This window comes from Microchirus variegatus, assembly GCF_963457635.1.
Source record: "Microchirus variegatus genome assembly, contig: SUPER_7_unloc_1, whole genome shotgun sequence".
In the NCBI taxonomy this organism is placed as follows: domain Eukaryota; kingdom Metazoa; phylum Chordata; class Actinopteri; order Pleuronectiformes; family Soleidae; genus Microchirus; species Microchirus variegatus.
In genome coordinates this window covers 112,532-133,096 of record NW_028154781.1, presented here as the reverse complement: position 1 = coordinate 133,096, position 20,565 = coordinate 112,532, and the positions used below count along the sequence as shown (strand labels likewise).

The 20,565-nt window shown below is 45.0% G+C and overlaps 1 protein-coding gene across 1 annotated transcript; it reads right to left on the bottom strand.

The window, feature by feature from the left end:
* Nucleotides 1-1,044: 1,044 nt before the first annotated feature.
* On the bottom strand, nt 1,045-20,296 carry scfd1 (sec1 family domain containing 1). Its single transcript, XM_083910881.1, has 25 exons — nt 20,226-20,296; nt 18,673-18,743; nt 18,489-18,577; nt 18,228-18,318; nt 17,990-18,112; nt 17,759-17,846; nt 17,395-17,484; nt 16,531-16,586; nt 16,336-16,421; nt 16,140-16,239; nt 15,161-15,300; nt 14,962-15,052; nt 14,339-14,412; nt 12,940-13,021; nt 11,906-12,002; nt 11,320-11,390; nt 4,290-4,369; nt 4,059-4,121; nt 3,148-3,223; nt 2,813-2,866; nt 2,142-2,194; nt 2,003-2,036; nt 1,812-1,877; nt 1,307-1,375; nt 1,045-1,202 (listed from the first exon to the last, which is right to left on the bottom strand). Exons 1-25 carry the CDS (start codon nt 20,254-20,256, stop codon nt 1,179-1,181), a joined length of 1,899 nt encoding a protein of 632 aa, XP_083767007.1. The 5' UTR covers nt 20,257-20,296; the 3' UTR covers nt 1,045-1,178.
* Nucleotides 20,297-20,565: the final 269 nt, after the last annotated feature.

Genomic DNA, 20,565 nt, shown 5'->3' with positions numbered 1-20,565 from the left:
AGTGAGTGTTACCTCAGAAACACGACGTGTGAATGAGTGTTACCTCAGAATCACGAGGTGTGAATGAGTGAGTGTTACCTCAGAAATACGACTTGTGAATGAGTGAGTGTTACCTCAGAAACACGAGGTGTGAATGAGTGTCACCTCAGAAACACGTGTGAATGAGTGAGTGTTACCTCAGAAACACGTGTGAATGAGTGAGTGTTACCTCAGAAACACGAGGTGTGAATGAGTGAGTTACTTTAGAAACACGTGAATGAGTGAGTGTTACCTCAGAAACACGACGTGTGAATGAGTGAGTGTTACCTCAGAAACACGTGAATGAGTGTTACCTCAGAAACACGTGAATGAGTGAGTGTTACCTCAGAAACACGACGTGTGAATGAGTGTTACCTCAGAATCACGAGGTGTGAATGAGTGAGTGTTACCTCAGAAATACGACTTGTGAATGAGTGAGTGTTACCTCAGAAACACGAGGTGTGAATGAGTGTTACCTCAGAATCACGAGGTGTGAATGAGTGAGTGTTACCTCAGAAATACGACTTGTGAATGAGTGAGTGTTACCTCAGAAACACGAGGTGTGAATGAGTGAGTGTTACCTCAGAAACACGACGTGTGATACGTGATTTACGTCTCGTGCTGGTCACGGATCAGCGTCGCCATGGTAACGTTACCTTGCGATCAGCGTCGCCATGGTAACAGGTTTACAGGCGGTGGCGGTGAGGAATTTGACTTGGCCGTGTCCCAGCATGCACCTGGTAAAATGAGAAGGGTCTGAGGGAAGAATGTGAGTGAAGCTCTTCATCCTTTCATTCACTCTGGTTTCATACGTTCATTTTCTCCACTGAACAAAGAACTCTTTCACTTCTTCACTCTTTATTTCTGCCGAGTCATCGTTCACTCCCACATTCACACTGGGAGTTTCAGTGACACCTGGAGGTGAAGCTGCACATTGCGGTGGACGGTGAGGACGCGATAACAGAGCGGTTACCATGGTAACGACTTTTCTTTGGTACAGAAGTCAACCTGAGGCTTCAGTGAGAGAGAAACTTTATTAGTACTGAGAACAAGAGACAGAGACAATGAAGAGGATTTAATTTACACTTTTTATAAAACACACAGAGAGAGAGAGAGAGAGTGAGAGAGAGAGAGAGGTTCACATGTCGTTGGTGTCCACGTCACTTTTGGCCGAGCTGAGACAGCTGCAGAGAGGAGGAGACGTTACTGTTACTATAGCAACCATGTGACACACACACACTCACACAGTGGTTTGAGGGGATGATGCAGAGGGGGCGTGGCCTCTCACCTGTTTGATGAACTGAGCAGCATTAAAGAGTTCACTGCAGCCATAAATGACCTTCTTCCCCTGTTTGGACTGAACACATGACATCATCACGACACCATCATGACATCATCATAACAACATCATCACAACATCATCATGACATCACATCATTGGGAATCTATTAGTAGCAGAATTAAGAGTAATATTACATTAGCATTAGTAGTATTACCAGCATTAGCAGTAGTACTAGCATTAACAGTATAATTAACATTAGCAGTAGTACTAGCATTAACAGTATAATTAACCTTAGCAGTAGTACTAGCATTAACCGTTGAATTGGCAATAGTATTAGCATTAGCACCTACAAACACAATTAGCAGTAGTCCTAGCATTAGTAGTAGAATTAGCATTAGCAGCATAATTAGCAGTAGTACTAGCATTAAGAGTAGAATTAGCTTTAGCAGCAGAATTTGCAGGAGCAGCAGAATTAGCAGCAGTAGTACTAGCATTAGCATGATGTCAGTACCTTAGCATAGTCGACCAGGTTCTGATATTCGATGTAGTTCCCTCCTCCGACCACAAAGACCACGGCCTGAAAACAAACAAACATTTTATAATCCGACTTTGTGTTTGAACACAACAACGACAACGACGACAACAACAACAACAACAACAACAACAACAACAACAAGGGACATTTCATAAAAACACACTCACCTCCTGAAATGGATTCTTGTTTCTGGGAATGGAGCTGGAGAGAGAGAGAGAGAGAGAGAGACATGTGACATCATCAGTGACATCATTGCTGACATCATCAGTGACATCATCATCACTCTGATTGATTAGTGATGTTTACCTCTCGCTGCCTCGCAGCATCTTTGGGTCAAAGTATCGATAATCGTCTGTTTCCTGGAAAATCAGAGAGAAGCAGAGTCAGGGCCACGCCCACAAACCTGTCAGACCAATCAGGAGTCAGCCAGTAATCAGGACTGGGACATTTAAAAATATATAAAATAAATAAATTATCAGAAAACTCAGTGGGAGGGGGCGGGGCTTAATGACGTATACAAGCAGCGTGCCACCAGGGGGCGACACAGACACTGTGTTCACAGGCACTGACATAAATGTTGAACTTCTCCTTTAAGACACGCACACGCACACACGCACGCACGCACGCACGCACACACACACACACACACACACACACACACACACACACACACACACAGTAATCTGATGGAGGGGAAAGTCCCTCCTCCTTTTCTTCACAACAACAGGATCTTTGTTATTTGTCTGAAACTACAGACGCTGTGGGTGTGCGTGTGTGTGTGTGTGTGCTGTGGAAGCTCTGCTTCCTCTAAACTGTCACATGACTCAGCAGAAAAAAGGTCAGAGTTCACGGTCACTTTAAATCCACACAGATCCACCGTGAAAAAGACCCTTATCACGCCCCCTGGTGGAGAGGACGTTATTGCAGACCTATTCCAGAGTGTGTGTGTGTGTGTGTGTGTGTGTGTGTGTCCTCACAGGATGAGACTTCATCTCCATCAGGTTGTCCAGGATCCGAGTGACAGGAATGTTCTAGAGAAGAGACACACACACACACACACACACACACACACACACACACACACACACACACACACACACACACACACACACACACACACACACACACACACACACACACACACACACACACACACACACACACACACACACACACACACACACACACACACACACACACACACACACACATACACACACACACACACACACACACACACACACAGTGATTAAACAGGACTCAGCAGACAGTCAGACAGTAAAGATGGTGCCTTCAGGTGTTTTTGTCTCACGTGTTGTTTCAGCACCAGGTTCTTCACTCCCTCCATCACAAACTGAGAGCCTGTGTTCATCACTCTGGAGAACAGACTGAGGAGGAGCAGGAGGAGCAGGAGGAGCAGGAGGAGCAGGAGGAGCAGGAGGAGCAGGAGGAGCAGGAGGAGGAGGAGGAGGACAGGGTTATGATGGTGATGTCAACATAAACAAAATGAAAATTCTTCCTCACCCTGGTTACAGTCAGGTTATAGTTTGGTTATAGTTTGGTTATATTTTGGTTACCGTCAGGTTATAGTTTGGTTACAGTTTGGTTACAGTCAGGTTATAGTTTGGTTACAGTTTGGTTACAGTCAGATTATAGTTTGGTTACAGTTTGGTTACAGTCAGATTATAGTTTGGTTATAGTTTGGTTACAGTCAGGTTATAGTTTGGTTACAGTTTGGTTATAGTCAGGTTATATTTTGGTTATAGTTTGGTTATATTTTGGTTACCGTCAGGTTATAGTTTGGTTATAGTTTGGTTACAGTTTGGTTACAGTCAGGTTATAGTTTGGTTACAGTTTGGTTACAGTCAGGTTATAGTTTGGTTACAGTTTGGTTACAGTCAGATTATAGTTTGGTTATAGTTTGGTTACAGTCAGGTTATAGTTTGGTTACAGTTTGGTTATAGTCAGGTTATATTTTGGTTACCGTCAGGCTATAGTTTGGTTACAGTCAGGTTATAGTTTGGTTACAGTTTGGTTATAGTTTGGTTACAGTTTGGTTATAGTCGGGTTATATTTTGGTTACCGTCAGGCTATAGTTTGGTTACAGTCAGGTTACAGTTTGGTTACAGTTTGGTTATAGTCAGGTTACAGTTTGGTTACAGCCAGGTTATAGTTTGGTTACAGTCAGGTTACAGTTTGGTTACTCCCTGGTTACTAACTCACCCCATGGGTTTGACTCCACTGTTGCCGTAGTTTGCCGGGGTGGCGGCCATCTTGGTGAAGGCTCTGTGTAAAATAAAGGTGTCTTTAGTTTGAGTTTGTTTAGATGTGAAGACAAAGAGAAGCAGTTTTCTTTCTTTCTTTAGTGCAGATAAAAACATGTGGTGACAGGAGAATATGAGCTGAATATGAGTGATGATGACAATAATGACAACAACAACATGACACACTCACTTCCACTGTTTGATGTAGTTCAGAGGTGAAAGGTCACAGCCTGCGTCCTGTAAGGCCGTCTTATACTGCTCCAGGTCAGACTGTAACACACACACACACACACACACAGGTTTAGTTGTGACGTTAAAGTCTTGACTCAGAGCAGCAGGAGCAGCAGGAGGTCCAGGAGAAACACATGATTGTGAGTGAGTTATGAGGACAACATCACCTCATAATCACCACACTCACTCAACCATAAAACTATTAAAACGAGCACTTCACACACTTTCCACTCCATCTGCTAAAGTCAGTGTTTAAGAGGAAGAAAAATAAAAGAGTCAATGACTGAAGTCTCTGTGTGTGTGTTTTTAACATCTGTCTAAAGTCCACATGGTTTTCTACTTTAAACTCTGTGCATTACACTGAGTTATCTGCTCACATGACTGATGGAAATACAATCATATTATTAAGATTTAGGCATGAGACGTAGACTGTGCAGCTTGTAGCAGCAGCAGCACAACCTGCTGCTGCTGCTGAAGCTAAACCTAACCCAGCAGCTGAAGCTAACCCTAACCCAGCAGCAGCTGAAGCTAATTCTAACCCAGCAGCTGAAGCTAACCCTAACCCAGCAGCAGCTGAAGCTAATCCTAACCCAGCAGCAGCTGAAGCTAATCCTAACCCAGCAGCAGCTGAAGCTAATTCTAACCCAGCAGCTGAAGCTAACCCTAACCCAGCAGCAGCTGAAGCTAATCCTAACCCAGCAGCAGCTGAAGCTAATTCTAACCCAGCAGCTGAAGCTAACCCTAACCCAGCAGCAGCTGAAGCTAATCCTAACCCAGCAGCAGCTGAAGCTAATCCTAACCCAGCAGCAGCAGCTGAAGCTAATCCTAACCCAGCAGCTGAAGCTAAACCTAACCCAGCAGCTGAAGCTAACCCTAACCCAGCAGCAGCTGAAGCTAATTCTAACCCAGCAGCTGAAGCTAACCCTAACCCAGCAGCAGCTGAAGCTAATCCTAACCCAGCAGCAGCTGAAGCTAATCCTAACCCAGCAGCAGCTGAAGCTAATTCTAACCCAGCAGCTGAAGCTAACCCTAACCCAGCAGCAGCTGAAGCTAATCCTAACCCAGCAGCAGCTGAAGCTAATTCTAACCCAGCAGCTGAAGCTAACCCTAACCCAGCAGCAGCTGAAGCTAATCCTAACCCAGCAGCAGCTGAAGCTAATCCTAACCCAGCAGCAGCAGCTGAAGCTAATCCTAACCCAGCAGCTGAAGCTAACCCTAACCCAGCAACTGAAGCTAACCCTAACCCAGCAGCTGAAGCTAACCCCTAACCCAGCAGCAGCTGAAGCTAACCCTAACCCAACAGCAGCAGCTGAAGCTAACCCTAACCCAGCAGCTGGAGCTAAACCTAACCTTTACCCAGCAGCTGGAGCTAAACCTAACCTTTACCCAGCAGCTGGAGCTAACCCTAATCCAGCAGCAGCAGCAGCTGAAGCTAATCCTAACCCAGCAGCAGCTGAAGCTAATCCTAACCCAGCAGCAGCTGAAGCTAATTCTAACCCAGCAGCTGAAGCTAACCCTAACCCAGCAGCAGCTGAAGCTAATCCTAACCCAGCAGCAGCTGAAGCTAATTCTAACCCAGCAGCTGAAGCTAACCCTAACCCAGCAGCAGCTGAAGCTAATCCTAACCCAGCAGCAGCTGAAGCTAATCCTAACCCAGCAGCAGCAGCTGAAGCTAATCCTAACCCAGCAGCTGAAGCTAACCCTAACCCAGCAACTGAAGCTAACCCTAACCCAGCAGCTGAAGCTAACCCCTAACCCAGCAGCAGCTGAAGCTAACCCTAACCCAACAGCAGCAGCTGAAGCTAACCCTAACCCAGCAGCTGGAGCTAAACCTAACCTTTACCCAGCAGCTGGAGCTAACCCTAATCCAGCAGCAGCAGCAGCTGAAGCTAACCCTAACCCAGCAGCAGCTGAAGCTTACCCTAACCCAGCAGCAGCTGAAGCTAACCCTAACCCAGCAGCTGAAGCTAACCCTAACCCAGCAGCAGCTGAAGCTAACCCTAACCCAGCAGCTGAAGCTAACCCTAACCCAGCAGCTGAAGCTAACCCTAACCCAGCAGCAGCTGAAGCTAACCCTAACCCAGCAGCAGCAGTAGCTTCAGCAGCATCAACAGCAGCTTCAGCAGCAGTAGCTTCAGCAGCAGCAGCAGCAGCTTCAGCATCAGCAGGTTGTGCAGCAGCAGCATCAGCAGCATCAGCAGGTTGTGCAGCAGCAGCATCAGCAGGTTGTGCAGCAGCAGCTTCAGCAGCAGTAGCTTCAACAGCAGCTTCAGCTTCAGCAGCAGCAGCAGCAGTAGCAGTAGCTTCAGCATCAGCAGCATCAGCAGCAGCAGCAGCTTCAAGGTGACAGTGATGAACAGCCGTGACATTCCTGTGCGCTCACTCTTTGGCCTGATGGAGCTCCACACTGAATGATCTCCTGCTGTATAATTGAGACCGAGTCTGTAATGGTTTGTGCAGGTGTGAGGGGGCGGAGCTTCCTCTGCCCACACTCTGGACCGACACCACCGACCGAGTGATTGACAGCTCCTGAAGGTTTGTGGAAACTTTTCAGGTCTGAGTCACAAACTTCAGCTTCTGCTTCTCATGAAAGAACAGCACTTTCCAACAAAAATAACCTGAGTGCAGACGAGAGTCTGAGCGCTGAGTTAGTCTGAAGGAAATGTTTTAAAAGTCATTATAACTCAGTGATGGAGGCAGCAGTGGATCAACAACTCCTGCTGTGATGGTAAAATCACTGGTTTACTCTATGGACTTTGGTGTGGGAGAGTGAGTGACTTTGGTGTGGGAGATTGAGTGACTTTGGTGTGGGAGAGTGAGTGACTTTGGTGTGGGAGAGTGAGTGACTTTGGTGTGGGAGAGCGAGTGACTTTGGTGTGAGAGAGCGAGTGACTTTGGTGTGGGAGAGCGAGTGACTTTGGTGTGGGAGAGCGAGTGATTTTGGTGTGGGAGAGCGAGTGACTGGTGTGGGAGAGTGAGTGACTTTGGTGTGGGAGAGTGAGTGACTTTGGTGTGGGAGATTGAGTGACTTTGGTGTGGGAGAGTGAGTGACTTTGGTGTGGGAGAGTGAGTGACTTTGGTGTGGGAGATTGAGTGACTTTGGTGTGGGAGAGTGAGTGACTTTGGTGTGGGAGAGTGAGTGACTTTGGTGTGAGAGAGTGAGTGACTTTGGTGTGGGAGAGTGAGTGACTTTGGTGTGGGAGAGTGAGTGACTTTGGTGTGAGAGAGTGAGTGACTTTGGTGTGGGAGAGTGAGTGACTTTGGTGTGGGAGAGTGAGTGTTTTACAAACGTCAGTTTCACAGTGAGATACAGACAAAGGTCTCAGTCACTAACTGGTCCAGTGAAGACAAAGCAGTGTTGATGCTGTGTCTCCATCACTGCTTTGTTATGAAGATCTTCTCCTGAATCAGGTCCAGAGTCAGATTATTGATGTTTGAGTCAAACCTGAAACCAGCTGCTCTAACCATTAGAGGCGTCTGCAGCCAAAACCACCAGCGCTGACGTAACGGGAACAACTGTCATCAGGGTAACTTTTGTTTGTCGTCCAATGACAACAATCTCAGGAGGAAACTCTGACATGAGAGAGAGGGAAAAGCCAGGATTCACTGGTTTAATTCAGCAAACTCTGACTTTAGTCCACAATCAAACATCTGTCAATTCACCTCCTGACATCACCTGCTGCTCTCTGGAGCCTCCACGTGACAACAAGACTCAATTTAGACAACAAAACTGTTGGATTCTGAGATTGAGCTAGAATCCTGAGAAAAAAATAGTTGAAATTTGATATTAAGTCAGAATTCAGTCAAAAAAACTGTTGAATTCTGAGAGAAAAAAAGCCAGAATTCTGAGACTAAATCAGGTGTCTGAGATTAATCTGGAATTCTGAGAAAAAATTGTTGAAATATGAGATTTAGTCAGAATTCAGACAAAAAAAAACAGAATTCAGTCAGAAAACTGTTGAATTCCTACTGAAAAAAGCCAGAATTCTGAGATTAACCTAGTATACCGAAAAAAAATCAGAATTCATAGAAAAAAATATTTGAGTACTGAGATTAAGAATCCTGACAACTGTGTTTTTAAATTCTGAGATTAAATAGAATTCTGAGATTAAAGCCAGAATTCAGAGGGAAAAAAAGTTGACGTTGGAGATTAAGTCAGAATTCTGAGAAAAGAAGTTGAATTTTGAGATTAGATCAGATTTCAGCCAAAAACCTGTTGAATTCTGAGAGAAAAAGGCCAGAATTCTGAGATTAAGAATTCTGACAATTGTGTTTTTAAATTATGAGACTAAATCAGATTTTCTGAGATTAACCTAGAATTAGGAAAAAAAAAAAAAAAAAAAAAAAACAGAATTCAGAGAAAAAAATATTTGAATTCTGAGATTAAGAATTCTGAAATTAAAGCCAGAATTCAGAGAAAAAAAGAAGTTGAAGTCCGAGATTAAGTCAGAATTCTGGGAAAAAAAAGTCAGAATTCAGAGAACAATTGTTCAATTCTGAGATTAAGCTAGAAATCAGACAAAAAGTCAGAATTCAGACAAAAAAGAAGATGAAGTCTGAGATGAAGTCAGAATTTGGTGCTTCAGTGGATTCACCTGGACTGTGTGTGTGTGTGTGTGTGTGTGTGTGTGTGTGTGTGTGTGTGTGTGTGCGTGTCTGTGTGTGTGTGTGCGTGCGTCTGTGTGCGTGTCTGTGCGTCTCTGTGTGTGTGTGTGTGTGTGTGTGTGTGTGTGTGTGTGTGTTGCTCCACAGAAGAATAGCAGCATTGTTGTGTGTGATGTGCTTTTCATTTCCTCCTGGTTTAGTCTGCTGGAGTAAACCCTGAACCACAGGGAGATCATTCACAGAGATCACTCACAGTTACACACTCACAGAGTTACACACTCACAGTTACACACAGTTCCCCCACACTCATCGTCCTCATCCTCACTTTTGTTTTGACAGAGCTGAACAATCTGCCCTCACACACCACTGCTCATAAATACTCATTATTATCACCATGAAGAGCAGATGCTCATTCATCTCCATTAACAGCTACATAGCTGTGTTTAAACACTCTCACACACACACACACACACACACACACACATTCACCTTCTGACAGCAGCTTTTCTTTAACCATCAAATTAAGGTTCATTTCAAAATGTTTCCCAGATTAAACGTAGACTTTGACCTCAGGCTGTGAGGGTTTGTGTTACAGGTACTGAGATTATACACTTTAGAGACGAGGAAATCTAGATTAACAACACGTTCACGTCTTTATCTTCACTGTGTTAAACTGAAGTCTGTAAACCACTCACTCTCCCACACCAAAGTCCATGGAGAAAATCAGTGATTTTAGCTCACAGGGACACAGACGCTGCTGGTCCTCTGCTGCCTCGTGTGGTCACTTTGTGTCACTGAGGTACATCTGAATGAAGCCGAATTCACTAAAATCAGTCATTGTAAGTTAGTGATGGAGGCAGCAGTGGATCAACAACTCCTGTGAACTCCTGTGTGCTGTGATGTTAAAATCACTGGTTTACTCTATGGACTTTGGTGTGGGAGAGTGAGTGACTTTGGTGTGGGAGAGTGAGTGGTTTACAAACTTCAGTTTACACAAGGAAAAGTCTGTCTGACAGTGAAGATAAAGACGTGAACGTGTTCTTAAGATGTTGTTGACTTAAACTGACGTAGATTTAATTTGATATATTTCTGCTAAGAGGCTGAAAACTGAAGTTTATAAACCACTCACTCTCCCACACCAAAGTCACTCACTCAACAGTTGTTGATCCACTGCTGCCTTCATCACTAAATTAAAATATGTTATTTTGCATTATTCGGCATTAAAAATCCTACTGATTATTTCAGTGACACAAAGTGACCACACGAGGCAGCAGAGGACCAGCAGCTCCTGTGTCCCTGTGAGCTAAAATCACTGGTTCTCTCTATGGACTTTGGTGTGGGAGAGTGAGTGGTTTACAAACTTCTGTCTCACAGTGAAGATAAAGTCGTGATAAAGACGTTTCTCTCAGATATCGTAGAGTGAAGCTGACGTAGATGATAAAGTTCTTGGTGTCTCTGTTGTGACCTGAACGTTCTGAAGTGAATGAAATCTTTTTCAAACAGAGCAGATGTTATTATTGTTCCAGACTTAAGGATTTACTCATGTCATCACAAAAAAACCTATTCATATAAAGACAAAATCAATCACAAACAATGAAAAGACTGAAGGTTAAATTTAGTCTTGGATCCAAAACACAAATGTCAGTCAGTGGATTCACCAGAGAACAAACACAGCTCTGCACTCTGGATGGACTCCTCACTCCTCTCCTCCTTCACTCTCTCCTCTCTCCTCACCTCCTTCACTCTCTCCTCTCCTCCTCTCCTCTCTCCTCTTGTGATCCCATCACAGAGTCCACTTCCCCCTCAGGTAAAGGGTTCAGGTCTGTGTCAGAAGCAGAACCACAGATCTGAGTGAGGAGAGTTTTCTCTAAGTGAGTCCAGGAGAGTCTTTGGTGACTCACGTCACTTTATCTGGCTCACATCACATCATCATCATAACACGCTTGTTTTTCACCTCCAACAACAACAGAGCAGGAGGAGGAGGAGGAGGAGCAGGAGGAGGAGGAGCAGGAGGAGCAGGAGGCTCACAGACTGTGGCCGTCACACAGAAAACCTTCAACTCAAAACAGGATCTTTCCTCGGAAAATATGTGTGGCTCTGAGCGTAAACATGTCTGCCAGCTGAGACTCAAGGAAAAACACATTTCAGCCACTTTAGTTTAAAGCAGCTGATGCTCACCGTCACGTTAAAGGGACAGTTCAGGCTTTTTAGGAACCAAGTCTACGTCGTCTGCGTCACATGATCACGTCTTTATCTTCACTGTGAGACAGACTTTTGTAAACCACTCAATCTCCCACACCAAAGCCCATAGAGAAAACCAGTGAATGAGTGGATGAATGGACTAAAATAAGTCAATGAAAGCATAATAATGCGACTGTTCTCACCTCTGGAGGAACCAGCTGAGCTGTGATGTAGTAGATGAGGAACAGTCTCATCTTATCTTCAGGAGTCCCAGCTGAAGGAGAGGAAACAAAGAGAAAAACACTCACACATTTTGTTTTTCTTCTTCATGTGATAACGATGGCAACTCTGCTTCAAAGTCAACAAAACAAGATTCCAGATTATTATCATCATCATCATCGTCATCTATTAATCTGTCATTAATTATGATTCATCCATTACAAGATGAAAACTAGAAAATATTCACATTTAAGAAGCTGAAAAATGACAGAAACGTGAAAATATTCACATTTAAGAAGCTGAAAAATGACAGAAACGTGAAATATTCACATTTGAGAAGCTGAAAAATGACAGAAACGTGAAAATATTCACATTTAAGAAGCTGAAAAATGACAGAAACGTGAAAATATTCACATTAAGAAGCTGAAAAATGACAGAAACGAGAAAATATTCACATTTAACTGAAAGATTGGAACTTAATGTCAGTGATTTCCCCTTAGATTGAAGTGAATATTATCCAACACTGATCCATGTGTGTGTGTGTGTGTGTCTGTGTGTGTGTGTGTGTACCGTCTGGGTCAGTGATGATGTCCAACAGTGACTTGTCCAAAGTGGACTTGCTCATCAGTTTCTCTTCATACTCAAAGTAAACGTCCAGTTTACGGCTCTGAAAACACACACACACACACACACACACACAGAGTGACCTTTAATTTCCATGATGAGGTCAAGTCCAGGTCAGTGTCAGTCTTGTGTGTGCGTCCTGTCGTCACAGACACCATCAGTCGTACGTCTCATTGCCGTAAAGAAAAGATCGAAACCTCACGTACGTCGTCATCGTCGTAACGTAGGCGGTGAATCTCGGCCCTGATTGGACGTCGTGTCGTCATGGTGTTTTTTTTTTGTGTGCAAAAGTTGAAGAGATTGAACTCGAGGGTCAGACGCGATTTGTGCGACAGATGCGTTAACATCACATCTTTGTTGTGGTTCGAGCACGACTACTAGGCCGAGATAACGCTGCTCTGTGCCGTCCACAGAGGCGGAGCTGATCACCGCCGACAACATCGCTGCCAAACTACAAATACGTCATATCTTAATACACACAGCACATGTTTAGACTCTAAATGGATAATTTCTCGCCTAAAATCATCTTAAAACTGCGTTCCATGACACAGAAAAGTGAGAAACGACCACTGTTTCAACAACAACAGTCTTTCTCTCTCTCTGACGCCAAAAGCACAACAACCTTGCACAGCGACCCCTACTGATCGGGCGGGAAATTGCAGTGCGTATCCATCACCATGACGCAGAAGTATGAAGACTCGAGGGGTCTCCGTGGTTACGCAGTCGGAGAAGTATAATGTGGCCTTAATACTCCTTGTGAAAATGTACGTATTTAAAAGTTTCGGTGAAAAAAGCGTGGAAAATTGAGCGTGGGAGTGACACAAAAAAAAGCGCTAGTCGGTCGTTTCCTGTTGGGTTTAACACACATGAAGGAAACTTGGTCCACGCGTTCATGAGGTCGGGCTGTGACTCATATTTATTTCTAAACAAAAACACATTCATCTTTAATAAACTGTGTGTGTGTGACACTGTGGTCGTACCTTGATGTGGTCCAGGATGGCCGTGGCCACGTTAGTGTGGAGGTCAATGAGACGTTTCTTCTCCAGCAGTTCAGGCAGAGAGCTGCAGGAGGACACACACACACACAGAGACACACACACACACACACACACACACAGTGAGCAGGGGTCCAGCTCTGACAGCAGCTTCATAGACACAGGTAGTAATGTGAGGATGGTGAGCAGCAGAAATCTAATCAGATGTTCTCTGGCTCCAGAACACGCTGTCGTTCCACATTTCATGGAAATTCATTCTTTAGATGTTATTGAGAAAAGATGAGGAATGTTTCTCTGCTCTGGAAAAACAAGCCAATAATCTGAGTGAGCAGAAGCAGCAGGAGTGTTAAAGGGACACTTCAGGAGCAGGCTTTTCTCTGTGGCCTTTGGTGTGGGAGAGTGAGCGCTTTACCTTAACTTCACTTTGACACTTACAAACACACTGTTTAACTCTTTAAAAACACATTTATCAATAAAATCTACGATATCTATGTCACATGTTCACATCTTTATTTCAGTGTTAAACTGAAGTTTGTAAACCACTCACTCTCCCACACCAAAACCACTCACTCTCTCACACCAAAACCACTCACTCTCCCACACCAAAGTCACTCACTCTGCCACACCAAAGTCACTCACTCTCCCACACCAAAGTCACTCACTCTCCCACACCAAAACCACTCACTCTCTCACACCAAAACCACTCACTCTCCCACACCAAAGTCACTCACTCTGCCACACCAAAGTCACTCACTCTCCCACACCAAAGTCACTCACTCTCCCACACCAAAGTCACTCACTCTCCCACACCAAAGTCACTCACTCTCTCACACCAAAGTCACTCACTCTCCCACACCAAAGTCACTCACTCTCTCACACCAAAGTCCCTCACTCTCCCACACCAAAGTCACTCACTCTCACCAAAGTCACTCACTCTGCCACACCAAAGTCACTCACTCTCCCACACCAAAGTCACTCACTCTCCCACACCAAAGTCCATAGAGTTAACCAGTGATTTAATTTAAAACTTTAAAAATATTTACTTTAGACTTAACTCAGTGACACAAAGTGACCACACGAGGCAGCAGAGGACCAGCAGCTCCTGTGTCCCTGTGAGCTAAAATCACTGGTTTTCTCTGTGGACTTTGGTGTGGGAGAGTGAGTGGTTTATAAACTTCAGACGTGATCATGTGACACAGATGTTGTAGAAACTTAAACAGACGTAGATTTTCTTCCATGAGTCCTTTGTTCAGAGTCAACATCTGTTTTTCTGTGTTTTCACAAACTTAAACTTTCCTCATTTTTAACGCTGACGGTTTGAATATTTCACGTCTTTGGCTCCGCCCACTCTCACAGGTTGTGGAGGACGCTGTGTGTTTGTTACCTGACGGCTGACGTCAGCTTGGCGGTGTTGTCTGAGAGCATGGAGATGGCTCCTTCATCCTCCCCCTCCAGACCCTGCACACACACACACACACACACACACACGAGGTCATGACCCCTAACTGTCCACACACAATACAGTGTATTGTGTGTTTTTTGGAATATTATCCAAAAAGCAGCAGCAGCGTTTAACCCAGAGCAGACATGAAGGCGGAGGACAGACAGGACGTCAGAGGAGGATCAGTGGAAGTTCACTGCTGCAAGAGGAGGTTCACTGTGTGGGTGTGTGTTCTTGTATTTCAGGTCTACTGAGGACCAGTGAGGGGTTTTAACCAACAAAGTGAGGACATTTTTACAAAGTGAGGACATTTTGGCCAGTCTTCACTTCGTTGAAATCACTTACTTAGATTATAAACATGCTGAGGTCCTCAATTTGGTACAAAAACCTGTTTTCCAGCCCTGGTGTTTCATCCACTTTTTGCTCTGGGGCTCCACCTACAAACATTTTATGGTACTGCACCCAGTTGTTCTTAAAGTGGAAATGCTGGTCCTCACTTTGTCAGCACTTTCACTAGGTCCTCAGTATGCAGCAAGTACAAGAGTGTGTGTGTGTGTGTGTCTAACCATGATGCTCTTCAGTCGTTTGACCTCGTCCTCCTGAGCTCTGTACATGTCCAGCTCCTCCTGCACAGACTCTGCCACTTCAGGGAAAGGACTGTTCACACACACACACACACACACACACACACACACACAGTCTGGTTTCCATGTCTTCAGAGGACATTACGTGGACTTTACAGTGAGGACATAAACAGACTCTCACCTTCCTTTGTGTTTCTGCCAGAACCTGTCGGCCGCCGTCAGGTCGTAGGTCCTCCTGCTCTTCTTCTTTGGTCGGGCACCGGCGGGCGATGGCTCCGCCCCCGCACCGTCCTCCATCATCACCCTGTTCAGATGAAAGTCCTGGAGAGAGAACAGAGAGCAGTGAGTCACTGTGATCTCTGCAGGTGCACAGACCATGTGACCAAGACAGACCATGTGACCTCTGCAGCTCTGACCCTGTTCACATCTGGTGTTAGACCCGGATTTAGACCTGGTTTTAGAACTGGTCCTCAGTGATCCCACCCAGATGACTCAGTTCAGGTCTACATTCCAGTGCTGTCAGTATTTACCTGGCCCAGCATGAATGTGTGTGTGTGTATTCTCCAGTGAACACACACACACACACACACACACACACACACACACACACACACACACACACACACACACACACACACACACACACACACTCCTTCACCTAAATTGACCCAAAAACTTTATTTTAGTTCAGTTTTTTTTTTTTTTGCCCAGTGATTGACTGTGCTGTGAGCGCCTCCTGCTGCTGAGTGGGCTTAACCTCACCAAAGTCCATAGAGAAAACCAGTGATTTCAGCTCACAAGGACACAGGAGCTGCTGGTCCTCTACTGCCTCGTGTGGTCACTTTGTGTCACTGAGTTAAGTCTAAAGTAAATATTTTAAAAGCTGAATTCACTAAAATCAGTCATTGTAAGTTAGTGATGGAGGCAGCAGTGGATCAACAACTCCTGTGAACTCCTGTGTGCTGTGATGTTAAAATCACTGGTTTACTCTATGGACTTTGGTGTGGGAGAGTGAGTGACTTTGGTGTGGGAGAGTGAGTGGTTCAAAAACAGTGAGATAAGCACTTAAAGCTCCCTTAAACTGATGGAGACTTTGAGATACTAGTAATTTGCTCTCATTCGTGGTTTTCACGTACGTCACCATAAATCAAAGTGCTCACCAGGACGTCATGGATCAGCGCCTGATAGGTCCACGTGTGGTGGAGGGGCGTGGCCATGTCCACGTTACGATCCGCCAGAACAAACAGAGGCCTCTGGAAACTGTGTAAATAACAGGGACAGAGCAGAGCATCATGGGAAGTGGAGTGAGACACCACGCGACTTGCTCACAGCCTCTGTATTTAGTGTGAGACTGACCTGAACTGTCCGGCAGCCATGTTGTCTCCGGTGAACAGGCTGTTTCTGGCGTCACGCAGGTTTTCACGGAGCTTCTTATCCAACTTCTGCAACACACACACACACACACACACACACACACACACAGCTGTCAATGTTTGTAAATGTTCCTTTTTCTCTGGATGACAGTGAACGTCTCGTGGTCAGTGAACTCACCACAGCCACCATCTCTGCGGCGTTTCCTCTGGGACAGCGAATGATCGGCACGGCACCTGATCACATGACACACAGTGTTTAAATGACAGGTGTGTGTGTGTGTGTGTCATTAAAACACACAACACAAACAAGAGGACACACTCACAACACGAGGACACACTCACAATACGAGGACACACTCACAACACGAGGACAGACTGACAACACGAGGACAGACTCACAACGCGAGGACACACTCACAACACGAGGACACACAACACGAGGACAGACCGACAACACGAGGACACACAACACGAGGACAGACCGACAACACGAGGACACACTCACAACACGAGGACACACTCACAACACGAGGACACACAACACGAGGACAGACCGACAACACGAGGACAGACCGACAACACGAGGACACACTCACAACACGAGGACACACTCACAACACGAGGACACACTCACAACACGAGGACAAACTCATAACACGAGGACACACTCACAACACGAGGACAGACTCACAACACGAGGACACACTCACAACACGAGGACACACTCACAACACGAGGACACACTCACAACACGAGGACACACTCACAACACGAGGACAGACTGACAACACGAGGACAGACTGACAACGCGAGGACAGACTCACAACGCGAGGACACACTCACAACGCGAGGACACAACACGAGGACAGACTTACAACACGAGGACACACAACACGAGGACAGACCGACAACACGAGGACACACTCACAACACGAGGACACACTCACAACACGAGGACAGACTCACAACACGAGGACAGACTCACAACACGAGGACAGACTCACAACACGAGGACAGACTCACAACACGAGGACACACTGACCCAGAGTGACAAAGAAGCAGAAGAGGCTGTCAACGATGGTGTCCATGATGGACTCCATGTCCGTGTCCTGGATGTCCGCTCTGTTGATGGCTGCACAGGTGAGACAGTGACATCACTCAGGTCATGTGACATCACTCAGGTCATGTGACATCACTCAGGTCATGTGACATCACAGTTACAACACAACACGTTCAGCTGAACTAACCCTTTAAAACAAAGTCATGTGATCAAAGTTTGTGACATAATGTGTCTTTGTTTTTAAATAATTTACAAGCAGCGTTTGAATATGAATTGGTTACTATGGCAACGGCTGATGTGTTCAGGTCAGAGGTCAGTATCAACAGTGTGTGTGTGTGTGTGTTACCGTGGTACGAAATGAGCTCCTTATTTTGATGACACAGGATAAACATGTCGTCTTCCAGAGTGATGAAGTTCAGGTACTGGTCAAACACCTGACAGACACACACACACACACACACACACACACACACACACACACACACACAGAGGATATGACTGATCAGTTATCAATCATCTCTCCTCATCTCCCACCAATCCCTTCAACCAATGAAAACACAAGCGTAACCATGGTAACCTTGGTGACTTGGGTGACGGCGTTAGCAGCGAGCGCGGCGCTGGCGACGTCCTCCAGTTTACTTCTGCTGATGGCAGAGATGAAGTTCAGGTAGTAAGACTCATACAGCTGGTTCCTCAGGTCCTGCACACATACACACACACACACACACACACACACACACAAATCTGTGTTTACACTCAGAATAAGCATTGGTGTGTATTGTGTGTCTGTACCTGAACACAATGCTAACCCTTACCTGACATATCCTGTCAATGTTCTCCTCTGTTGGCATGACAAAGTAGACGGCTGGCACATCTGGGATGGGATCTCTGTCTGTGTGAAGCAAACTACTCACACACACACACACACACACACACACACACACACACACACACACACACACACACACACACACACACACACACACACACACACACACATCAGTGCACGTCCTCACAAGTGCAGCATTCAGGTAGAAACAGTCAAGTGTGTGTGTGTGTGTGTGTGTGTGTCTCACAGATGCAGTGTGATGCCCATGTCTCTGAGCTCCTTCACAGACAGGAGAGGGGAGATGATGTCCTGTCCAAAACGGTCGTATATCAGCACCTACACACACACACACAGAGGAGTAAATACACAACTGTCATGAAGAGTGTGTGTGTGTGTGTGTGTGTGTGTGTGTGTGTGTGTGTGTGTATTACCTTCCATACTGGCTCAGCTGTTGTGTTCTTCAGAGGAGGAGCATTGAAGTTCAGCATCCGCTTCAGAGCGACTGCAACACAAACACAAACAAATCTTTATCATTAACACTCCAAACGTCATTTTGACGGGTAAAAACTGAATTATGTCATCAGTGAGGTAATTTTAACTCTTAAAAACTGAATTATGGACACCTGTGAGGTCATTTTGACCAGTAAAAACTGATTGATGGACACCTGTGAGGTCATTTTGACCAGTAAAAACTGAATTATGTAAACTGTGAGGTCATTTTGACCAGTAAAAACTGAATTGTGTCAACTGTGAGGTCATTTTGACAAGTAAAAACTGAATTATGTCATTGTCAGGTAATTTCGACAATTAAAAACTGAATTATGGACACCTGTGAGGTCATTTTGACCAGTAAAAACTGAATTATGTCATCTGTGAGGTCATTTTGACCAGTAAAAACTGATTGATGGACACCTGTGAGGTCATTTTGACCAGTAAAAACTGAATTATGTAAACTGTGAGGTCATTTTGACCAGTAAAAACTGAATTGTGTCAACTGTGAGGTCATTTTGACAAGTAAAAACTGAATTATGAACATCTGTGAGGTCATTTTGACCAGTAAAAACTGAATTATGTCATTGTCAGGTAATTTCGACAATTAAAAACTGAATTATGGACACCTGTGAGATCATTTTGACCAGTAAAAACTGAAATATGTCATCTGTGAGGTCATTTCGACCAGTAAAAACTGATTGATGGACACCTGTGAGGTCATTTTGACCAGTAAAAACTAAATTATGAACATCTGTGAGGTCATGTTGACCAGTAAAAACTGAATTATGTCATTGTCAGGTAATTTTGACAATTAAAAACTGAATTATGGACACACCTGTGAGGTTATTTTGACCAGTAAAAACTGAATTATGTCATCAGTGATGTCATTTTGATGAGTAAAACCTTAATTATGGACACCTGTGAGGTCATTTTGACCAGTAAAAACTGAATTATTGACACCTGTGAGGTCATTTTAACTCTTAAAAACTGAATTATGAACACCTGTGACGTCATTTTGACCAGTAAAAGATGTCCATAATTCAGATATCACAGATGTCCATAATTGAGATTAAATGTTGTCATAGAAACAGCATATTAACGATCTTTGATCGGATGAGTCACTGTTAGCAGCGGGCTATCTTCAGCCTGCTGTCGAAGCTAGCCGCAGCGTTAGCACACACAGGCTAAGAAGCTGGCTAGCGCTTCCAGTTAACCAGTGAACGAACACTAGGTTGTGTTAACTCGTCGCGACAGAACTAGTTTGTAAATGTTAGTGTCAAAGTAAAGTGCCTTCGTCACAGAGCAGCTGAATAGCAGATGTTAACTCGGCTAATGAGTTAGTTAGCTGGTAGTTTAGCGGATTAACGGCCTGACAGTGCCGGACAAACGTCTCATAACACAGTCCGACTCGTTAAGACTCCCGCTCTCCTCCAACCACACTCCGTTACCGATAAAAATGACCGTTCAGGCGGGAAAAGTCAGTGTAACAGACCTGTCTGCTTCTCCCGGACAGACGCCGCCATGTTGGATGTTGACGGTGGTGACGGAGCGTCCGATGACGTGGCGGACAGGTGACGTCGACTGTACGTCTGACGTCACCTGCACGTCAGAGACAGCGGAGTGAAAGAGGAGGAGGAGGGGGAAGAGGTCTCACTCCTCTCGCGAGGAGAAGAAAGGCGGGCGAGAGCGAAGAGGTCTCACTCTGCTGCGAAATACAAGCGACACAGATCTCTTCTTCTGAGAGGTGCAATGCTGCCCCCTACTGGAGGAAGATATTCAGCACCGAGGTTCAAAGCTTCTCATCAAAGTCCTTCATATTCACAAATACACAC